The 21,960-nt window shown below is 41.9% G+C and overlaps 1 protein-coding gene and 1 long non-coding RNA gene across 6 annotated transcripts in view; both read left to right on the top strand.

Moving 5' to 3' along the window:
- SLC44A5 (solute carrier family 44 member 5) overlaps positions 1-8,123 on the top strand; it is a 94,735-nt gene extending 86,612 nt beyond the window's left edge. Inside the window, exons 19-22 of one of the 2 annotated variants that reach the window (XM_040610794.1) lie at positions 293-363; positions 1,772-1,860; positions 2,505-2,589; positions 4,551-8,123. In XM_040610794.1, the coding sequence (XP_040466728.1) occupies positions 293-363; positions 1,772-1,860; positions 2,505-2,589; positions 4,551-4,663 (358 nt within the window). In that variant the 3' untranslated portion in view covers positions 4,664-8,123. Of the gene's footprint in view, positions 1-292; positions 364-1,771; positions 1,861-2,504; positions 2,590-2,671; positions 4,519-4,550 lie in introns of those variants that run through there. The other variant, XM_040610795.1, reaches the window with a different exon arrangement.
- Positions 8,124-9,640: 1,517 nt separating this feature from the next.
- On the top strand, positions 9,641-16,840 carry LOC121095846. Of its 4 annotated transcripts, none has more exons than XR_005830225.1 (3): positions 9,641-9,709; positions 15,435-15,535; positions 15,638-16,840. It is a non-coding gene; the product is annotated as an uncharacterized LOC121095846 (long non-coding RNA). The 4 variants fall into 4 exon arrangements; XR_005830223.1 differs by having other exon boundaries at positions 9,645-9,709; positions 12,092-15,535; XR_005830224.1 differs by lacking the exon at positions 9,641-9,709 and adding an exon at positions 10,001-12,875.
- Positions 16,841-21,960: the final 5,120 nt, after the last annotated feature.

Genomic DNA, 21,960 nt, shown 5'->3' with positions numbered 1-21,960 from the left:
TTTGTTTAGTTTTTTTTCAACCAGCAAGAGCAATAAACAGTCTTCAAGTGCTATAATGGTATTGCTGTGTTAAAGCCTAACTGAACAAGAGGCTCAGTGCTTTTTTGCCTCCTGGGATTGGGCTGTAATAAAGCCCATCTCAGTGTTGTGTTTCTGCATTGCATTGTCAGCCTGTGAAACCAGCAGAAAACGGCTTCTTGGTCATGTTTATCAGTTATCCACAGATTTAAGGAGAAAGAACACAAATGTCTGGTTTGTGATGATTGTGTATCATTTGTCCTTTGCTGAACAGAGTTGCAGTTCTGGACAAAGTGACAGACTTCCTTTTATTCCTGGGGAAAATTCTTGTTGCTGGTGGTGTAGGTAAGCTACTAGATTTTTATCAAACAGTATGTTCTATTTTCTGGTACCTACAAGTATGCCTGCCGTATTCATGTCTGCTTAGTTAACAGCTGGAGGTTCTCACTGCTCTGGCTGTCCTGGGAAGCTGTTCCCCTGTTTGTAGGATTTGCAAGACTGAACTAAAATACTTCCCCCACCCCGCGCCCTTTCCCTTCCCCCCAGCCGCTGGCTCTCCCCCTGTGTGTTGTTGACAGCGTCTTTTCCATAACTGCTTTTACAGCTCTTGCATTTGTTGCTGAGGTAAGGACTTCTGCAGCCAAAGCGTCATAGCTGTATCAAACTAAATTCACATCCAGTAAGTCAGCCACAATCGATTCTCCTTTCAGAAGTGAACAAAATTGCAAATGAGATCTACTTGGTAGCAGACAGCATGTGCACAAAGAGGAGGTGGTGCAGGTCTGCAGGGGATGGGCCTAAAGCTCTGCTGTGCTCAAGCCCTTTATAGCTATAAGCAACAGTAAAAGAAAAAGGGTATTTTTAACACCCTTATGGCATTTTCTTAGTTACCAGTAAACATCAAAGTATATTACTCATGTTTTTCTGTGACAGAAAAGTGATTTATTTTTTTTTAAGTGAAACACTTCCAGAAATTCAAGTTGGCAGTATTCCCTTATATTTTTTCTAAATTTTCACAGCAGTTTCAAAGCATTATTTTACAAATAACTGTATTATCTATGCTGTATACTTTTCAAGATTACTAATTATATTTCAACAAAAAATTGAAAATTAGTACCAAGAACAGATCTAAAAGATTTTGTCATTACTGTAGAATGACTTTCAAACTGGGGTAGCAAATTTGTTTGGAAACATATTCTCTGAAATGTAAGCCATGAAATACTGAAATTAATTTGTGTCTTTATCCTCTTCAGGAATAAATTCTTTAGGCGATTTGTGTTGTAGATACTGGTCTGTTCTAAACTTATTGTTGTGCTTATCATGAGCACTGCCATTTCTCCTTTCAATCTGAAATAGTTAAGTATTTCTTCAAGCAGCAAAATTTAAAGCAGCAGAATTTTTCTCACTCTTTTTGTGTCTTAGAAAGGATCCACCCAATGGTCATTATCCCATGTCATTGGCTTGTTTATCATTATTTATTAATTTTACTGTTAAATCCAGCAGAATGATTAAAAAATTCATTAATGTCTTTCTGGGCCCATAAATATTTTTATGGTAATTGACTCATTTGACATGTCTCTTCTGTTAGAATACAGATCCAGCAGATGATTAGTCTTGGAGGAATTTCTTGTTTACAAACTCTGATTTAAACCAACCTTGGATCTGTCACCTGTTTGTTTTATCTCATCCATTCTTTAGGCATTAGGAAGTCAGCTTTGGCATAGGAATCACTAATCTTCTCTGCTTCTTGCAGGTGTTCTTGCGTTCTTTTTCTTCACACAGAGAATACCAGTCTTTGCACAGGAAGCACCAACATTAAATTACTACTGGGTACCATTGTTGGTAAGGCAACCATCTACTATCCTGAACGCTGAGGGCAGGTTGAGGTGCTCAGACTACCCCAGGCATGGTCTGGTAACAGGCCCTGTTGTCATCCTCTCGGTGGCATACTGTCCGCTGACGTGAGGACTGATCTGCTGCTTTAGGCCGCTCTGGATACTTCAGGCAGAAGTGGCACTGCAGTAACTGCACCTTCAGAAAAACTAGGTTCCATATCTGCTTTGCTCAGACTTCCCAGACAGCAAGGGCTGGTGGTGAGGCACTGAAGATGGTGTGGCTTTTAGTGGAAGGGACTTTCAGTGCATCTCTTCCTCCTTTTGTAGCCCCCCCTAGACTCTTGAACATCTCCAGATGAGCGATTCTTTAGAATAATCTTGAAGGAGTTTGGAGTATTCTGGGCATATATTTTGTTTGGGGGTTGAAATGGCTCCGGTTTTGCAGCTAGAAAACCAGCAGCTACTGCATGTTAGATAGAACACGGTGTCTTAAACCTGTGATGCCTTTCCACAGCAGTAGTAATTTTTGGTCAGAAACTGCCATTAAACCCTCCCACATTTGCTTAGTAGACTAGGCTTCTGACTTGTGTTAACACTCCCACATTGGTGCCAAACTAAATTTGGGGTTTTACTGTGGTTTGTTTTTTGTAGACGGTCATTATTGGCTCCTACCTAGTTGCACATGCGTTCTTCAGCGTCTATGCAATGTGTGTCGACACGCTTTTCCTCTGCTTTTGTAAGTACTACCTTTTCTTTCACTGATACACCTGCAAATCATGGGAAGAAGAGTAGAAAACAATCTTATCCGTTCCTTACAGAATTCTGGTGACATGCTAGCAGACTGCGAAAAAGGAACTGCTTCTGCTTTTCAGACTGGCTCCTTGATACATTCTTCAATGCAGAAGTGTTTTAGTATTCAGATTTAATTAGATTAAGTAATGGAGGGTAGCTGTGTGGCTCATGGGGATATCTGGCTTTTTTTTTCAGATGTTCCTTAACTTTCATTAAGAATTTGCTTCTGGGTGCTTTGCAAAGAGCCCTGCACAGCAATGATTAACTCAAACCTTGTGTTAATAACAAGGTTACTCTTTGGTATATAGGTAGTCCTTTGTTTTCACCTTAATATCCCTGAACAATTATGCTGAATTAACTTCAAATTTGTGTGAAACACCATTTAAAAAGCTGTATGTCCCTTGGACCCCCCAATGGCAAGCAGTCATGGGCACCATCAAAGGGACTGCTGTTCAATGTGTCCTGTCAGAGCATACTAAAATCACGAAAGAAATCTGTTGGTCTCAAATTAGGACATGATTATAAGAGGATGTACTTATTAAGAAATACATTTCATTTGCTAGTTTTACTAAATTAAAGAAATAAAGATACAGTTTTTCTATAGCAAAAGTCATTCTGGTAGGTTCAAGTAGAATTTACATGGCAGTGATTGTTCTTGCAATTGATGGATTATTTGGTAATACTAAAGGAATAATGAAATAGTCATAGGCTTGTTCTAGCATATATACAGTGGATCACTGAAGCAAGATATAAACAGTAATACGGATTCTCATTTTACAATAGCATAAATTCTTTCTTTTCTTTAAACACCCACCTTCCTAACCCTGCTTCCCCAGGAACTAAGGTTAGTCATGATTATGGAAATACTGGGTTCCCAAAGAATTACAGGAATAAAATCAGTCACAAAACTGAAAACTGTTGTCTAGTTGAGAACTACGTCCTGTTTATTTCATGTTATGGACTTTGGTTCTAAAGAAACGTGATCACCGTCAAGACACTGCATGGAAAGTGATCAAACTAATAAAATTTAGAAAGTTTGTTGGTGTCTCAAAAATTAATAGATTTTTTTTTTTCAATTTATTCCAAAGACACATGGTATATACTGCCATGGAGATTTACGAAGGTTTGCTTCCTTTGACCTCTTCGGTCATTTCTTACGACTCGTGCTGTCTTTTTGGCCTTGCAGATACCACACTTTGCTTCAGCAGGGTTGCGTTTGCAATGATTGTGCTTCACTGCACACTCCTTCCAGATTGCCCATCACTGAGAAATTTTTCACTGGTCTGTGACTATTGCATGGCACAAATACCGGGCTGAACCCAGACAGGTGATTTAGTCATGACCTTCTGAAGGAAAAAAAAGTAATACATCTACCTCGTTATTTTAAATTCATATTCTGTTTTGCTTCCCATGCTTCCATTCAGTAACAGACAATAGAGATCATATAGAATATTGCACGCTTGTGGCATCAGGTTTTCAAAAGAACTTTACCTTTGACAGTAAAAAAGGGTCCAGTTTTTAAGTGTTTAAATCCACAGTGTTCTTTGGGACAAATTTTCTAGCAAGAAGTAGCCAAAATGCCAGACTTCAGTGGAGGTGTGAGTGTTTCTGAAAAGTTCCACCTATACTGCCAAACCAAAGAACTAGAGGATAAAAAGGGTACAGTGCTATCATTTAGAAATGGCCAGATGTTTGTTTGTCTGCTTTGTGTAAAACCTCTTCTGGTTTGAGAAAATAGAAATTGTACTGTCCTTCATCAGCTTATTGATACAGCTAAATTGCCTTGATTGAGATTTTTTTTTTTAATGTTTGTTCTTTTGCTCTCTCCTTTCTTCAATTCTGTCTGTGTGTGTGTGTGGTTGTACTGCTGTTTGCTTTTTGGCTGCTTTTGCTGTGTAAATTCAGGTGAAGATCTGGAAAGAAATGATGGATCTACAGCAAAACCCTACTTCATGTCAGCTAGCCTTCACCAAATTCTAGGGAAGAAGGAACTAAGCCCTAAGAAGGCAGTGGGATAACATAAACTAAGCCTCGACATCAAAACAGTGTCACTTTTAAAACGTGTACAAAGTAGGCAAAAGTAAAAAATGTAAATTATGCTTCTGATTAATGGGTGATTCTTTTTTCCTTTTGCTTATATCTAAAAAAATGAGCAACATTGATAATGTTAACTAGTTTAAATGCTTAAACTAACAGCTGTGAAGACAAGGCCACGTTTTAGTTTATAGAGTGCCTATGAAAAGGAAAAAGTAAATTTGAAGCTTTTTTAAGTCTATAATAATGTTTTAATAACTTTTGTAACACAAGTTGCTGCCTTAGATGACAGCAGTTTTGATAATGTTTCTTTTTATAAGTGTATATTTGTAAAAGAAATTCAGGCAATTTTTTGAAAGCACTAACATGTAACCTAATTAGCCATAAAAAGATAGTTCAAGACTCTCTAGTTAACCAGGAGATGGTACTAAATTTGTAAATATGGTGCTATGATTGTATTTTTTTGTACAAGCTGGTTCACAGCTATTTAAACTGTGATTATACATTCATTAATTATTCCCTACACTGAAAAATGTAGTGATATTTTAATCACATCCACAACTACATCTTTTAAGAAATGATGGTACCCTGCAGGTCCAAAGATGGTAGTCAGAGAAGACTATAGCTGGTACTGCCTAAAGTGAAGTTTTCTGTGCGTTGTGCTTAAAATGTAACTGAGAGAAGGTCCCACTGCACTTGATTTGTGGTTCACACAAATGAGGTTTCATCTGGTACAAGATGGTGAATGTATCATTTTTAGCTGATGTCTGAGAGAGATGCACTTGTGTTAATATCCCCCTATCTCTAACGAGTCTCTGATTGTGTTCTGCGTTACGAGGAAGTTGAGCTTCACTGAAAAGAAAATCAAATGCAGTCTTTTTTTTTTTCCCTTGGAAGAAAGTCTTGGCCGTATATGTGTACAAGGAGCTCCACTGCCTCTGCCTAGCTCGGGAGCGCTTCTTAACAAGACACTGTGATGACCATGTCGGTGCTGAGGGCCAGGTGGGCTCTTCTTGTGGGTCTCGAGGCTCTCAGTGGCTCTCACAGTAAGGTATTAAGACATTGAACTTCAGTCTTCTCATGATGCAGGGTGAACTATTTGGCTACTGAGAGATGCTCCAAAAGATTTAGTTTTCTTTTGGATTATTAGATTTGCCCGGTCATTAGTACAAAATCTATTGGTAGAAAGCACATTAACATTTTGTTCAGTTTTATGACCCTCCTGTTAGCAGAACTGCCACTGAGGTCAGTAACAGCTCTGCTCATGGAAAAAATCTTACACTGGAGTAGTTCTCAAGTCTGTTACTGCTATGAGCTGAGCCAGAAAGGTTGTAATTTGTTAGTCTCATGGGTCCCCAAGGACACAACTCTACCAAGGCCTGCCTCCGGTTTTCATGGATAATACTGTACTGAATAAGGTATCCCATTACTGTTGGCTTTCCAGGAGTGGCACGTGCCATACCTCTGCCGGGTCTGTCACGGGCGTTCAGCACCTGGAAATACTTTTTTAGCCCCAGGAGTCCATTAGTGTCACAAAGAGAAAGGCATATTCTTTTCCAGATAATCTGAATGCAAGCTTCTGGGGAAAATTTCCTGACGATCCACATCCCAAAGTGGCTAAATTCTAAATTAGGCTCCAGCTTGTGACAACTGTAACCGCTACAAAGGCAGAAAAGCCGTTCTTGGTGCAGCAGCTCCAGGGTCATGTTGATGCACAAGTAATTACCATCTGTGCATCTGCAGTCGTGGGCCTGGTGCAATCTTGAAATCCGGTGAACCGAGGTGCAAGTGGCAGGGGTAGCTGTACGTGTTCCCTGAGAGCCAGCGGGCGCCTTTCCCTGAGGCAGAAATGAGTGGTTCAGTTTAGGACTCAAACAAGGTAAAATAAAGGTGTGCAGTTTCAAATGTAACTACTGATCATGGGCATCTTCTGTTTTTGACAACTCCTCGTGAGATACCCCAGAGTAAACTTGACTTTCAGAAAGGGCTGACTAACCTACCTTTGGAAAAAATCAGACTTGACTGATGTTTTTCATCATCGTCATCATTCCTTTCTCATTAACATGCGTGGCACTGGATGTAGACACACGCACCCCCCATTATTCTAATCTCTTCTGAGAATTAAGTCCATGAGTTTTTGGGGTATGTGTTGTGTCACCGTTCTGTGGTTTAAAAGCTGCTGGTCTGAATTACCATGTGCTAAAGCTTTTTTTTTTTTTTTTTTCTCCTACTACTGTGTGATTAGTTTGCAGCTAAAGAAACTGCATTAAGTAATCTATATTTCTACTGGACTTGAGTGTCTTACTGGGAGCTCAACTGATAAAAGTGTATTTCTGAATACAGTGTGCTTTTTTTATCATATGAATGTAACCATAGAATTTACTAGGAATAAAACATAATAGAAATAGTATACAGTTATTTGATTAGAAGACTTTTGTAACAAACCTATGCATTTACTAAAGGAATTTCTAAAATTGAAAGTTTTAAATTGTATTATTATTTATATAAGTAAAAATATATATATGTATAAATTTGCTCCACTCGCTATTTTGTGAAATGATTTAGAATGTAAGTGATCATCATTTCTGAGAAGAAAATTTAAAAGCCATTTTCTTAATGAGAACTGTGAAAATACAAAGCAATATCATGTAGATTTTGTAATCAAGAAATTGAATAAATTATAATGATTTAATATTAAAATTGGCTTTTTAAATATAAATTGCTATTAGTGAATGAAGTAGAAATCAATGCAAGTATTTACTTGGGAAAGAATCACTTAAAATATTTTAGGACTAACTTATTATAATGGTTTCTAACTAATCCTGTGGGCCAGAGTCTGCAGACAGACACCACGCAGGAGGTCCTGGGAATGGCGTGTATGGATTTGGATGTTTATTTTGTTCCTTGATTTAATCTGAAATTCAGAATTCTGCTCTTCCCTTCAGAGGGGCACACGTGGCCATCTGTACCACAGCGAGTGGTGCCGGCTGTGCTTTGCTCTGGGGCCGTGGGAGCGGGGTGCAGGCAAGGGCTGGCGGTTCCGTGGCGGTGGCACGGCTGGGGGTGATGCTGCAGGACCCCAGACCCCATCGTTCCGCCTGCGCCAAGGAAGGGCTTGGCAGGCCAGCGGTCCTGCCTGGCTGTGGGCTCTGCGGAAGGGCAGGGTGGCTCTGCAGACAGGCCCTGTGCGCGAGTAGGAGGAACTCCCTTGAAGGTCATGAACAAGCGGAATGTAGAAACCGAGAGACAGTAGAAAACTCCCGCTATCACATCCACACAGGCATGTCTGGTTTGGTGCTGGTTGGATTCATTGTGTCTCCCTAGGATGTATTAATGGGTGGCTCTCATTTCCATGTTTTATACCAAAGTTTTAATGTCCAGCTTTCAAATCTTGTAAGAAAAAAAAAAAAAAAACAAAAAAACAAGAAGGAAAAAAGTGACCCCAGAAACAAAACAATCAAGAAAGATGGGATCATTTCTTAACGCTGAGGGTTTTTTTTTTCCCAAGTGCTACTCAGCAGCTGATTCTTGGGTGTTAGGAGGATGCTGAATAGCCTTTTAAATGTCAATATTTGAAAATACAAAATAGATTACTGTTCCATGTTCTGCTGTAGAACAGAGAAAGATTTCGATGGATGCAATGTCAAGCTGATTCTGGGGCAGTCAGTAAGTGTTCTTCCACAAATGGGTTGTCAGAGCAATGATGGCAAAGAATAGACTGACTGCTCTCGGTGACATGGAATGTCTCCCTTTGACCAAGTGCTCGGCCTGGAAGCTGTGTCCCTTCTGACAAAAGTGCCTTACTGGCTAGTATTTCTCTCGGCTTATGTTTTGAGGTTTATTCACACCGGGTAGACTACAGGACAGACAAGACCAGGCAGGAGGAACAATACTCTTTATTTCAAATTAAGTGGTACAGTATGAATTGTGGAAAAGCTGTGAGATGTGTTTGGACTGCATGATGCGGCACAGGTGGTTTTACTGCTGCTGTTGTCAGATGGTGGAAGTAGGCTGTGTGTTCTGGGGGGAACACGTGCCAGTGCTGGTGTTGCAAATAATTAAATAAAAACAATGCAAGGCTGTTCCATCTTCAGTCATAGGTTTTTTTTAATAGCTTTAATTTACAGTACAGTGGAGTTACGAGTAGGGCCTGTTCTGCTTTTGGTTACAGTGACAGTATGTGTTGTACCTGCGTAACTGCGGGGAGAGCCAGGCTCCGGCTGCTTCGGACGGGAGGACAAAAGCTGAGCAAATACATAGTATGTTCCTGTAGCGCATCTCCTTGCGTGTTCATAAGCATAAAGTTCATTCTCCATTTCAAGACTGATAATTTGCTATTCTGGAAGTGGTTTATAATTTCTAAATTTTTAAACTTTTGATACAGGTGGTTTTTGAGGTAATACGTAATTTGTACTGCACTGTAATCAAATTAGATAACTGTTCCTTCATGTTTCGGTAACACTAGTGCTACTAATACTGGAATTGTTTGTTACTCTATGCTACGAGACGTCCAAATGTTTTTGTCCCAAATAATGAGTTGTAAAATCATGAGGAAAAAAAAAAAAAAAAAAGACGACGACTGTTTGAGGTTCAAGAAATGGAAGGGAAGTTACTGTGTCATTAATATGATTATTAAAGTTTTATTATTACCTTGCCAAAACCAAACTAACATGAGCACGACAGTTTGAGCTCTAAACCCTGATGCTTCTGCTGTGCAGAAATGGGAACGCGCTGCCTATCTTTGATAACTGACGGTTTAATATTGTTGCTACTCCAATGTTTTACAGCTCTTGGGGATCGTTCTAATAAACATTTAGATACAAAACGGAGCGCGTGTGTCTGTGTGCGCGTGTGTCCGCGCGCGGCTGGGGCTGTGCCCGCCCCCGGCGGGGCCCCGGCGTGAGGCGGCGGCGCAGGCGGGGCCGGGGGGGGGGGCGGGCACGAGCCGCGGGGCGGGGCGGGGCGCTCCTTACCCAGAGGGGTCCTTCGCTGTGTCTGGAGGCCGGAGGGTCACTTGTTACATCGTCCGTGTAAGTGTTCTGGGCCCGGTGATAATCACACGCGGGGGGGCGGCGGAAACTGTCCCGGGCTCCTGCAGCAGACGGGGCGCCTGTTGAATCAGGCGGACCCGCACGCGGTGGTGTAGGAGCAGCCCCCGGCTCGCAGCCCCCCCGGCTCGCAGCGCCCCCGGCTCGCAGCGCCCCCGGCTCGCAGCCCCCCCCGCATCCCCCCGGCTCGCAGCGCCCCCGGCTCGCAGCGCCCCCCGGCTCGCAGCCCCCCCCGGCTCGCAGCCCCCCCCGGCTCGCAGCCCCCCCCGCGGCGCGGTTCCCTCCTCCCTCCGGGTGAGGCCAGCGGGGCGCCGCGCTCTCGGCGCTGCCCCGCTCCCGGCCCCCGGGGAGCAGCTGAGGCGAGGCCACAGCCCCAGGCGGGCCGGTGGCCCCTTGAGACGAGCGAGGCCGACGGGGCACCACCTCTGCCCGAAGTGCGTTTTTCTGGCAGGCGGGGGCAGAACGCGGCCAAAAGCAGCGCAAAAGCCTCTCCGAGCTGCGGCCGAGTTACGGCGGCGGGGCGGGGGTTGGAGGCAGGGCGAGGGGGGCTTTGGGCTCCCGGTTAGCCGCTAAGGCAGCCGTTGTAAGTCGTTCCGTATGTGGGGAGCCTTGTCTGAGGGTGCTGTTGGCATTCAGCAATCGCTGCAATGAAACCTCGGGATGAAGTTCTGAGTTAGCACAACACGCTAACGATGCCGGCACATGTGGCCAGCCAGGCGGAACAGTGCAACTGCAGCGGGAGGCGGCATTGGCGGTGCCTCGAGGGGGAGGGCATGGCTGTGTGTTAGGGTTCGGTGACTGACAGCAAACTGATGCACTGAAGCTCACAGGGTACACAGAAACTTTAAATTCAGAGCTCAGCATATACCGCTTGAGGGTAAATGGGCGGTATATCAGGCCTACGCTGTAGGATGCCGTTTCTTAGAGAAGGTTTAATGCCGTCGGTTCTGGGGGGGGGGCTGGTGGGTTTGTGTTGGCCAGCCAGCTGTGCCACCGTGGCTGTGAGCAGCGGGACTGGCCCAGCGCAGCAGAGGTGCGAGGCCGCTGTGCTCGGGGCGTGGTGGGAAAAGGCACTTTGTGAGAAGGCAGAGCTGCACGGGGAGCAGAATGGCTCAGCCCGCGTGGTTTAGAGGTGGGCGGTTTGACAAACTGAACAGGGTAAGGTGAACTGTAAAAGTTCTCCAGGGGGCTACCGGTGTATCCCTCGGTATCCCTGGAGCCCAGCTTAGCAGTGAGGCTGCCAGGGCCGTGCCACACAGGCAGAAGTACAAGCCTGGCAGAGAACAGTTGCTCAGAAGAGCTAAGGGATGCTGCTGCTCTACAGTAAACCTCCACAAAAGCATACCCCTTCTTGTTCTTTTTCTTTTAGCATTTGATCAGATGCAAATTTGGCAAACAAAGCCTGCATGCTTTTTGTTCTGTAACACATCACTGTGAAGTTCAGTTCTGACCGCGGCAGTGAACAACAATAGTAAAGCACTGTGTATGTTAAAGCACAGTTGTAAGGGGATTTTTGGAGCATAGAGGACCTTTACTATGTGTCTCATATGTATGTAGTTATTTTAATTAAATTTGGATTAGTTATTTTTTAAACTACATCAGTATCTGCTGTTAACACACATGGTCTGTTGGAACTGACTGCAGCTAATAGTTGTATTGTCCTCCTTCAGAAAATGTCAGGCTTACTAACAAAATTGTCTTCTTGCCTCCTTTTAAATGTGTTTGCAGACCGATATGTTTTATATCACGCTTGGTTTTCTTGCCATTCATATTGCATTTAAATCTATTGCTGGCTGCATGCCATAGAAACTTTAATCCACATCCAGATGAATTCAAAAGCTGCTGAGTTTTCTCTTGTGTCCTGGCTGTCTAATCTCCAGACTTTTCCAGGGATCCTGCTTCTTTTGCAAGGTTTGTTCTTTCTAGTTACCCTAGGGGAACGTTGCACCCTGCAAGTCTCCCCTACAGGCCTGGGGTGTGCACCAGTGAGCGGTGCCATCACTTGAGCAGATGCAGCACAGCTGCTCGTCTTTAATCGCTGGGTTTGTTGTGGGAAGCACCAGCTTCTGTGCCCTGCTTGGGGAACTCTCCTCACGGGCATCGGTGCCTGCGCAGGGAAGGTGGCTGCCTGCCTTTCCACTTGGGCACGTTCGGCGGTAATCCTGCTGCAGTTGCGCTGGGATGGAACAGTGGTGCTCTCAGCAGCGGTGCGGGCTGGCTGCAATATCCACTGAAGAAGGAAGTGATAACGTAACCAATCTGTTACAATGAAACAGACCCTGGTCATAAACATGGGGTAAAATGTTTCTGGTTTTGTCTTGGCTGATGTTTGATATGTACCACCTGTGATGTTTGCCTTTGCAGATGAAGGTTGCTGGTGGTGCATTTCCTTCTAGGAACTGGCATGCTACTTTGCAGATCCACACAACTGCAGGTGGCTTGGAGAAGGAAAAGAAGGGATTGCTTCATACAGAGCTTCATAATGTAGTTTCTGGTTGCCATCATTTTCAACACATCTGACCAACTCAATTTCCTGTCTTGAATCAACTTTCATTTCATCAAGTCCCTGGTTCTCATTTCAGCATGTTGGTTTGGCTGGGCTCTATGGGTGATCTATTTTAATTTTGGAGTCTGAAGGAGCCCAAGTTTGGGAAAGAATCATAGTTGTCTCAGGAGAAGGTTGCGTGCTTAATTTGCTCCAAATGATAATGTCAAAGGGGGGTGGGCGTTGTTCCTGTGGTTTGTTTTTGTTTTAATTTTTTTTTAGTTTATGCAGTTCCAGTTTCTTACAGGAAAACTAAATACTTGAATAGCGTTATCATATTGGTATGATTAAGCTCACAGCCGGGTTATTTCGTGAGGACACTAAGAATGGTCCAAAACAGTTCAACACATCGTAATATAATACTCAGCTGTATTGGCTCTGGGCCACCACAGCTTAGAAAAGTCAATGTTATCTTTGTGAGCTTAATATTAGTGGCTCTTGGTGTCCAGTGGTGGCAGCTCTTTCTGAACTGATGTCATGACAAGAGAACTGTAGCTGCAGGTTTGAACATACCCTGTGGAGTATGTCTTGGTGTTTCAGTCCGCTACCAAGACACCTGCACAAATTTCTGCAGACACTGAAGATCAAAATGCATATTAAAAGGTAATATTTCTATGAATTTAACTATGTGTAACATGCATATGCACATATTTTTTGTCTTAAATTCGTATTTTGGGTAAGTGCCTGTATACATGTTTTAGAAATGCCAGTATTTCTGCTGATTATTTCTGGAAATAGTAAAAAGGGTGTCTGTTAGTTGTTCCTGAATTCAGCAAACTACAGTTTACATCCTATTTAAATGATAGTTTTACAGTTAGCTTTCTTGGATGACCTGCTAACTCACACTAAAAAAAAAATCAAAATGTTTCCTTGTGTGGTTTTGGTTTTGGGTTGTTGTCTTTTTTTTTTTAAATGGATTAGCTGACTTTCAAATGCAATGGCTTAATTTTAACATAAGGAAGTGTGTAACTTTTTTATATACTGGTGTACTGTTATTTGCTCTAGGTTTCCCATATTTTGGTGATAAACTTTGTTTGTAGGCGGTTTGGAGCAGGAGACAGCTTTCTCCCACGAGGTCAACTTGGGAAATACATTGGTGCAGTTTGCGATGGCAGCTGATAGAAGTTATCATTCGGGGGATGGGGGGGTGGAATTGGTTCCTGTTGAGATGTCGGAGGGCCTTACAAAAAACCACACACACACACAAACCGACCAACCACAGGACAGCAGTGTCTGAAAGAGAGCTGATACATAGTCATGTGTGTGCCCAACAGGGAAAAGCTTTTTACAAGAGGGGTGGGGAAGAAGTCCCCGGGGGTGGGGGGGAGCGGTGTAGAGAGAGGGATGTGCAGTCTGCAGGCAGCAGGGCAGTTACGAGGTCTTTTCCCAGGACTGCTGTTGGTTTGCTGTATCCTTACTTGTGTGGGGAAAAAACCAAATTAGCAGGAGTAGAAAAGAAAAGATGGGCAGGGAGGCGAATGGCAGATGGAGAGTCAAACATTTGACTTTGGCTACTCCACCTGTGCTGCTAATCCTGGCCATGATTAAATACTGTAAAGCTCACTTATCTTACATTGTGTTTTTAACTGTTTCAACCAAAAGAGTAAATTCTTACTTCATTATTCCTTTTTTAACTTAAGGGCTTCACAGCTATATGAAGTAAGTACATTTTAAAGCACAAACCAGATGAAGAGAGAAAAGCGCACACACGTGCATACACACATACGCACACATATATATTTATAAATTATGGTGGTTTTAAAGCATTTGCCTAAACTGGTCTGAGCTACACCCTGTTTTTTTTTCTTGATAGATTTTACCCTGATCAATACCTGTTTGCCAGCTCATCCTGGTACAGTCCATTCTGAAGGTGTAAATACCCTCTTATAATGATGATATGTTGGATGGCTTTTTGTCATCTTAATATTTGCATGAATAATTGCTCCTGCATAAAAGCAATTATGATGGGAGCGTAGCTGTGCTGGAGCCAGCAGCATGACACAAAGAGGTGAAATCTGTCCTTGTTCTATTGGATGCTTTAAAAGCATGTTCCCACACGTTGCTTTTTCACACACACAGAAGTCACCAAAACCTTTTGCACATTTCCATTAATATAAAATGAGAGAGAAAACTGAACAGGATCAGGAAAAGGTGCATCTTTATAGCTCAGTGTTTAGATTAGATTGTGTGATTTTTTTATTATTATCTTTTTGGGCTCTTTTTTCTTGTGGAAGTAGTATTGTTTCCTTATTGGTTTTGTTCTGTTTTGAGCCACTTTGTCAAAACCTACTCTCAAAAGTCTCTTTATATAGATTTGATTTTTCACTTCTTGCTCTGCCTTTCAAAATGGTAGTCCAGAATACTTACTGACAGAGCCCAGGTGACCTGATTTAAGACTAGTCTGTTGTAGTGCCAGACATAGCTTAGAGATTATTTTTTTCCCCTGGCCCTGATCCTGCTCCTGGAAGAAGCTGTAATTCTTTCATGCTGGAAGTACCTTTAATATTAATAGACTGACTGTGGGTGTCCCCATCAAATTGATTTACCCAGTTTTTAACAAGAAGGGAGTGATCAATAGCCTGCATGAAGGTATCGTATTGCACCAGCAGCCTGGTGAGAAGATGTTAGACCTCAGAAGAGTTATGTTGTGTTACCTCATTTGGTGACAGCAAGTCAGTAGGCTGGGAGTCAGCACTGATTCTAAAATCAGTCGTATTTTTCATCTCAGGGGAGTATATTTGGAAAATACAGAGTACACTGCACAGACTTAAATTACTAGGAAAAAAATGTGACTGCCAGACAATTTATCCCTCAAATCCAGTAGATGAAGAACAAAATTTTGGTTCTAGGGCAAGTTTACACTTGAAACCACCCTTACTACTCCACAGAAGCTGTATGGCTGGGCTGGCTCCCAAGCAGTTTTAAGTGATCTCCGTGATGCATCTCTGGAGAAGGGCATGTATTGCATTTCTGGCTGGTGTCCTTACACACAGAGCCACACATTTGTAAAATGCTTAGAAACCGTATGGCCATTATTGCAGCAGCTTAGAACAAAGAAATAAGCCCTGAGGGTCTACACCTGAGTGCAGAAAGAGAGCCACTGCCTTTGTTGTGAGTTGTGAATACTGTCTGTTATCTTGGCCTTTTGTGGTTTTGCAACAGGGCCCTTAAGCAGCATGAGCGAACTAGGCTCCTCTCAAGGATTGGTGGAGAAGGGGAAAATGAAGGAGAGAGTGCCACGGGAGAGGATGCAGTTGTAACAAGTAAGTTTGGTGTAGCCCAGAAAGATTTTGCACATTTTAAAAGCTCCTCTGCTAACAGGTTCTTAGTTTTGTTCTTTTTCTTCCCTGGCATCCATTTCATAGAAGATCAGATTTAAAGCCATTTGATTCTAGAAGGTTTAAGTCTGCCTAAGTCAAGATCAAGTGTGGAATATAAAACCATCATCCTTAAAGAGAATGAGAAAGTGTAAGTGATGATAATGAGCCAGCTGGGGATAATGATGGATGCCAGGATAGAGGATGAATGCAGATAAGAATCAAGATTTATTTTTCTCTTGGAGACTACTCTTGATGCGTAATTTCTTTAAAACAATGCAGAAAACATTTGACAGGGAGTTGTTTTAGCATATATGGAAAAACTATGACTCAGTAAGTCTTTAACTTCACTTTATACAGCATATCAGTCTACAGTAATCCTTTTCCCCACGGGAGAGGAAAATAGCTATCGTCACAGACTTGTATTGCAGTCATTACTACCAGACTTATTGGAAAAAAACTGTAAATAATTTTAGTGGTGGTCTTGTAAAAAATGTAGACCTCTAGAGTTTGAGATAATATTCTTCTAAGTGACATAATCCCAAACATACCTGTTTTTCAAAGTTAAGTTGTTGATGAAAGCACACAGTTAGTACCCACAGTATTCCTTTTTTTTTTTTTTTTTTTTTTTTTTTTTAAACCTCCAGGAACAGAGAAGCTGCGTGAATGTCACCTTGCTCAGAACATGTTCTGGACTCGGCATTTCTCAACGGGCTGAACATCAGTGACAACCTTACCTACGAGTGAAAAGGCACCCTCTTGTAACTTGAAGGAAAACTATTCCGCTTGAAACCAGGGTAGCTGTATAAGACAACAGAAGGTCATTCTCTAAAACTGATGTTAGAATTGCATTCCATTCCTGTGTGTTAAAGCCAGTTAGAAGTACCCACTGTCACAGCAGAGACCCTCTACAGTATCTTGTTCTCTTAGGTTCCATCCAAGAACACGTGTGAGAGAGAGTGCTAACAGAGTGGTGTGTTTTCAGTAACTATTCATTCTGTTTTAAAAGGAAATATAGGAGCATTAAAATGTGCAAACATATACTTCAATGTAAATCCATTGACTAACAACTTAGAAGCAGTTTGTCTTTCTTGTTATTAATCTTGTACTATCTTTCTCTGTCCCTAGATGTCACCATTCTGGAGGCTCATCCACACGTAACTAAACTGGATTTTCAAAAATGAACTAAACCAGGGGTTTTTTTTCTGCTCTACATTTAAACTAATAAATTGTTTATTTTTTTTTGAAAAAGCTTGGTTATCATGCTGTTAGTGACCTGTATGACAAGTGTAGTAGCTTAATTTTTAATTGTAGAATGAGCAGGAGTTAAAAGTTAACAAGCAACAACAGTAATACATTGAATTAAGTTGGCAGAAGTTAAGTTTTTGAACTTGCAAATTTTTTTCTGCTGCAGGTGCACACCTTTTTCCCAAGTAGTCGTCTAGGGACTACATATGGAGTAGCTGGATATTTGGAGCTTAAACATAAGTTACTGTAATGATAACAGCCACGGGTGAAATCGGCAGTATGGAACAACGTGAAGCCTGGGCCAGGGTCGGCAGGGCTCCGGGCAGCTGGTCACTGGCCCTGCACGGGGCGGTCAGAGCGGTGCCCTTCTGTGAATTCCTGCCTTGGCATTCATGTCGCTAGGACAGCAGAGAACAGGGATGATCATTACAGTGGGTTACACGTGGGTTTGTACAAAAAGCAGAAGGCTTGCAACTTCTTCTTTAATAATATATACTTCATAAACCAGCAGTCATTCTGAGTGAAGGATAGAAACAGGTTTATCTGTCAGAGACTACTGTGACTTTTGAATCAGTAATGATTTTAAATGCAGTGTAATTTTTAAAAGAGACAAGGAAAAGGGGGACAAAAGCACAGGTACATGTGTTGAAATATTTCTGGAAACAGTGTCTTTTATGAAGACACTATTCCTTGTACGTTTACTTGACTACCCATCTTTATAACATCACTAACTTCACATGTCCTAAGGGGTGGCGTAGTGCAAAATGGTAACTTGGGGGTTCAAGAAGGCATACCACCCACCCAGAGCTGAGCTGTGACATTTCATAGGCTGGGGGAGGAGACAAGAATCATCAGTTTTTTCAGAAGCGAAAAGTATTTGTAACAGTTATCTATACCTACAAAAACTGAAAGAGTAAAGGAAAGGTCAAAGTGTAGTAAGATCAGCTTGCCTAAACTTTAAGCAACTCTTCAGCTTCAGAGGTAATTGCAGAAGGGACACAGAAGGTAGTTATGGCTATTGTAATGCAAATATAAAAAACGCGGACTTCTGGCCAAAAACCAACTCACAGAATCAGGTAGCATTAGCAAATGTCAGCAAGGGTAAAGAAAACAGCATTCTGTACATTTATGAATGAATCTAATCAAAAGTAAGGCTAGTGCTGATCTGTTACTCAGATCAAAACTACAGCCAGTGAATACCAGAAGGCCAAACTGGATCTTCACTTGTATCAGCTTTGACCACAAAAAACCCCAATCAAACATAGAGAGAAATCTATGAACAAGTCACCAGTACAGTTAGTACCAAGGTCAACAAAAGCAAGCTTTCTAGATAATTGCAAATTAAATGTTTTCAGGTAGCTTGGGCCTGCTGCACTTTCTCCTAGGGCAGTTGAGCTAGATAGCAGCCTCTCCAAACCATCAACTCTTATTTTTGGAGAGACACCAGGACTGAAACAGTGTCTAGAGCCCAGGAACTGTGCAGAGGAAAGCCAGGGAATCCAATAATGCAGTTTGTCTAATTTGTCTAATTATTTTATCCAAGAATTTTATAATCTCAACCACGCCAGCATTAATAAGAATACAAACAATGAGATTGCCTGTAACAGCTGCGTGTGTGGTCAAGAAGCTGTACACATCGCTGTCTGGCATAAGCAAGACAGGGACATAACCTAGGATAGCAAAGTTGGAAAGTAAGCTGTTGCAAGCAGTTCACACGATACATTCTCTTGTTTGAAAAAACGGAATTACCGAAGGGTCAGGTTCTAGTCAGTATTTTAGGTAATTACCTGAGTGACAGAATAAAGAGATTCTTAGTGAATTTTTGACAACACAAAAGAGGCAGAACCGGGGAAACTCAGAAATGGAATTCAAAATTATTTTGAAAACTTGGAGAAATAGTAAGAAAGAAGTGGGGTGAAATTCAGTATGGTAAAATAGATTGCAATAATCTATGGAGAGGGGTGAACATCAGGGGACAAGATAACAGCTGGTGACAAGCAGAACGTGGAGGGCAGTGTTGTTAGAAGAAAAGCAGTCATCATCCTGCAACACACAGCAGCAACCAACTTGTGTGCCCTAATCCTCCTGCTGAGCATCAGTAGGGGCTTGGCTAAAACTGAGCTTCGTGCTTCAAGAAGATGGACAAAGAAAACAGCATAGAAACAATTAAGACATTTACAAAACGTGACTTGGTATGAAAAACTCAGTGAATCGGATTTGTTTGGCAGGGAGAAGTCTGGGGGGTTTATTGGAATTTATTTATTTATTACCCTAAGAAAGTGCCAGAGTTTTTGTGGATTTCTACTATTGGAGAAATTGAAGAACAGATTAGTCAAACATCTCTGCTAGTGGTAGCTGAAATATTTCATTGTGCCTGAGGGTGAAAAGCAGGCTAGAGAATGCCCAAGTACTTTTCAGATTTACCTTTATATGAACACAAACCTGTATTTCCACTGAACAGCTGGAATGTCAAAATATCTAGGATGCTATACCAATAGGCTACTGCAAACTGAAATACTACCAACTTCTAATAATAATCAGACATCCTTTAGAGATTCTGTGAAATTTGCACTAGGAGGATACTTTTCGTGTATATTTCTCCCTCCTTCCACAGCAGGTTGAAAATAATAAGTTTTAGTTTGCAGTGTAGTTGCTTGTTGCAACACACAATATGCCAGCTAGCCCCAACCTGCATTGGTTGGACAGGTCAGGGAAGGAAGGAGAAAAAGGAGTGGAAGTTGATAGCCAGTCTCCTCACAGTACTTTTTGAGACACAACTGTTAGAGTGGTAATTCCTCCTTTGAGAACCTCTTGATGCAAAATAGGCTCTGCATCATTAGTTCTATTTTGGATTTTTTAAGATATGTTGTATTGCAAATTAGCATAGAAACTGTCACCCTACCTCACAGGCTAAGCACTTTGGGATCAGAGGGGACACATTACAAATACAGCGCTCTGCAAAAGCACGCACGTAGCAGAGCACTAGGCAGAGCTCTGTATTGTTCTCTGTTCAAGGCAGGTCGCTTTTAAGTGAGATGTTAAGACCAATTTATTTCATATGATAATTTCATACATCTCCTCAATTTTACATTGAGCCTGTGCAGTCTAAAAGGCCCCGACTCAGCATTCTACCTGTTCCTGCTATAGCTGCATTCTCTTCTAGTAACAAAAGTCCATAAATTTCCTCAGCCCGGCAACATCCAAGTTACTCTTTTAACAGCAAGAGGCAGTAAGGATGGCTCCAGGGTGAGAAGAGCTCAGCAGTAGTCACAAATGCAAGCCCGTGCACAAGCAGGAGAAGACGACAAGCATTCAGACCTGCACGTCAGGCTACAGCAACAGCTTCAGCTGAGAGCAGCAAACTAACGCTGTCCTGTTTTCCACGTGCTCCGTCAGCCCCATGCAGCCTAACACCAGCCGCAACGGCTGAAGCTACCACGGCACAGGTCTGGCATTCTCAATGGGAAGACCCGAAAGTCCAGATCCTCTGCTGGGGCTTACCATTTTCAATGCTACATTTCCCCAGCTGCACTTACAAGTAGCTGCTCAAGCACTCACAGCAGCAAAGATCAGTTCTGCTGCTTCCTATTTTCATAGGGAAACAGGAAAGCTGCTCCCCATTTACTTCAATCCTGCGCTGACTTTGGAACTGAACAGAAGGCAGTTTCATACATAAGAATGAAACAAACAGAAGTATGTTTCATACATAAGCTTAGACTTATGTTTCAGACAACCTGAAGCTGTTCAGTCCTTCAAATTAGAGTGAATAATTACTTCTTTTTCAAAGGACTTGATAGAAGTCAAGTCACATTTTAAAACAAGACAACTCAATAGTATTTCAAATTGCCAAGTTGCATTAAGATCTAGATTAGCATTATTTAGCATTTAACTGGTAGAAGCTGAGCAGTAATCTTGTCCTACTTGCATATCAGACCCAACAAATGAACAAAAACCAGTCTGTCTACCAATATGCATGCAGCTTTGTATCAAAGATACATGGAGCTAGCTTAGGTACTGAAAACAGCATACCAAATTCAGTGTTCCACCCAGAGTATTTCACTAAGAAGTCACGTATGTTAGAATAAAATGTAAAGTCAATCAAGTTCCGCAACACTCCATGTCTTTAGTGTTCTGTGGAAAAAAAAAAAAAATGTGGCAGGATAATATTAGCCTAGACAAACCACTGTGTCAGTGCAAACAGATTGCTTTTGCTACTCAGATTAGCTCAGACATCTGTGAGTAGCACTTGAAACAGTGCCAACATTTAATTTATGGAACTTGAATAATTCAGAGCTCGCCATTAAAGCCCATGCCCTCAGAAGCCATCATCTTTCCACTGCAGCAGGGAGAATGCTACCTTTTCCACATTGAAATGGTTTGACCAGGAAGTTAAAAAAAAATTCACAGAGTAGCGACACTAACTCAAGAGTTAGGAAAAAAGAAAAAAAAAAAAAAAAACAAAAAATCCCATACACATATGGACAAACCCCCTGCCCCCCGCTTCAAGAGTATGATTTCCTTCTGATGCAAGTAAAGTTTAGGTGTGCAGATGGGACCTACTAGTCTTAAATCCTTGAAGGAACTAGTCTGTGAAGGCAAAAATGAGTTGAATCGATAGTACACAACTAGCCTTTGTCCATCAAATCAGTGTACCAAAACATGCTTTGCCATTAAGTCTTAGCACATTAACAATTTAAAACACAGTAGACTCGTGCATTTGACTGAATGCCAGTCTGTTCACATGCAGTTCTATACAGGTCAGTTAAAATACTGAACTAAATTTACTTTAAAAATGCAGACTCTGTTTCGAAGTATTGCACATTGGTTACCAACCTGCTTAACAAAATCATGAGGTAAAACCATGGAAGAAAAGAGAAGCTGAAGTAGTAAAAATTCAAAATGTTAAAGAAGATGCAAATTCAGGTCCTCTACTTGCCAACTTAAGCCACAGTTAAAAGTCTAGCCCATACATCCACCATCTCCCTCGCCCTGCAGTTGTGCACCTTCAGGAGTAGCACTGTTTTGTGTATACTTAAAGTAGTAATTTGGAGTGTTTCAAGACTAAGCCCATTAAAGTTTTTTTTAAAAAAAATCAATCAAGACAGATGTGAACACTCCTGAAA

This window comes from Falco naumanni, chromosome 11 (genome assembly GCF_017639655.2).
Source record: "Falco naumanni isolate bFalNau1 chromosome 11, bFalNau1.pat, whole genome shotgun sequence".
Classification (NCBI taxonomy): Eukaryota; Metazoa; Chordata; class Aves; order Falconiformes; family Falconidae; genus Falco; species Falco naumanni.
Note: the sequence above shows the minus strand (reverse complement) of the source record. Positions and strands in the feature narration are given on the sequence as shown.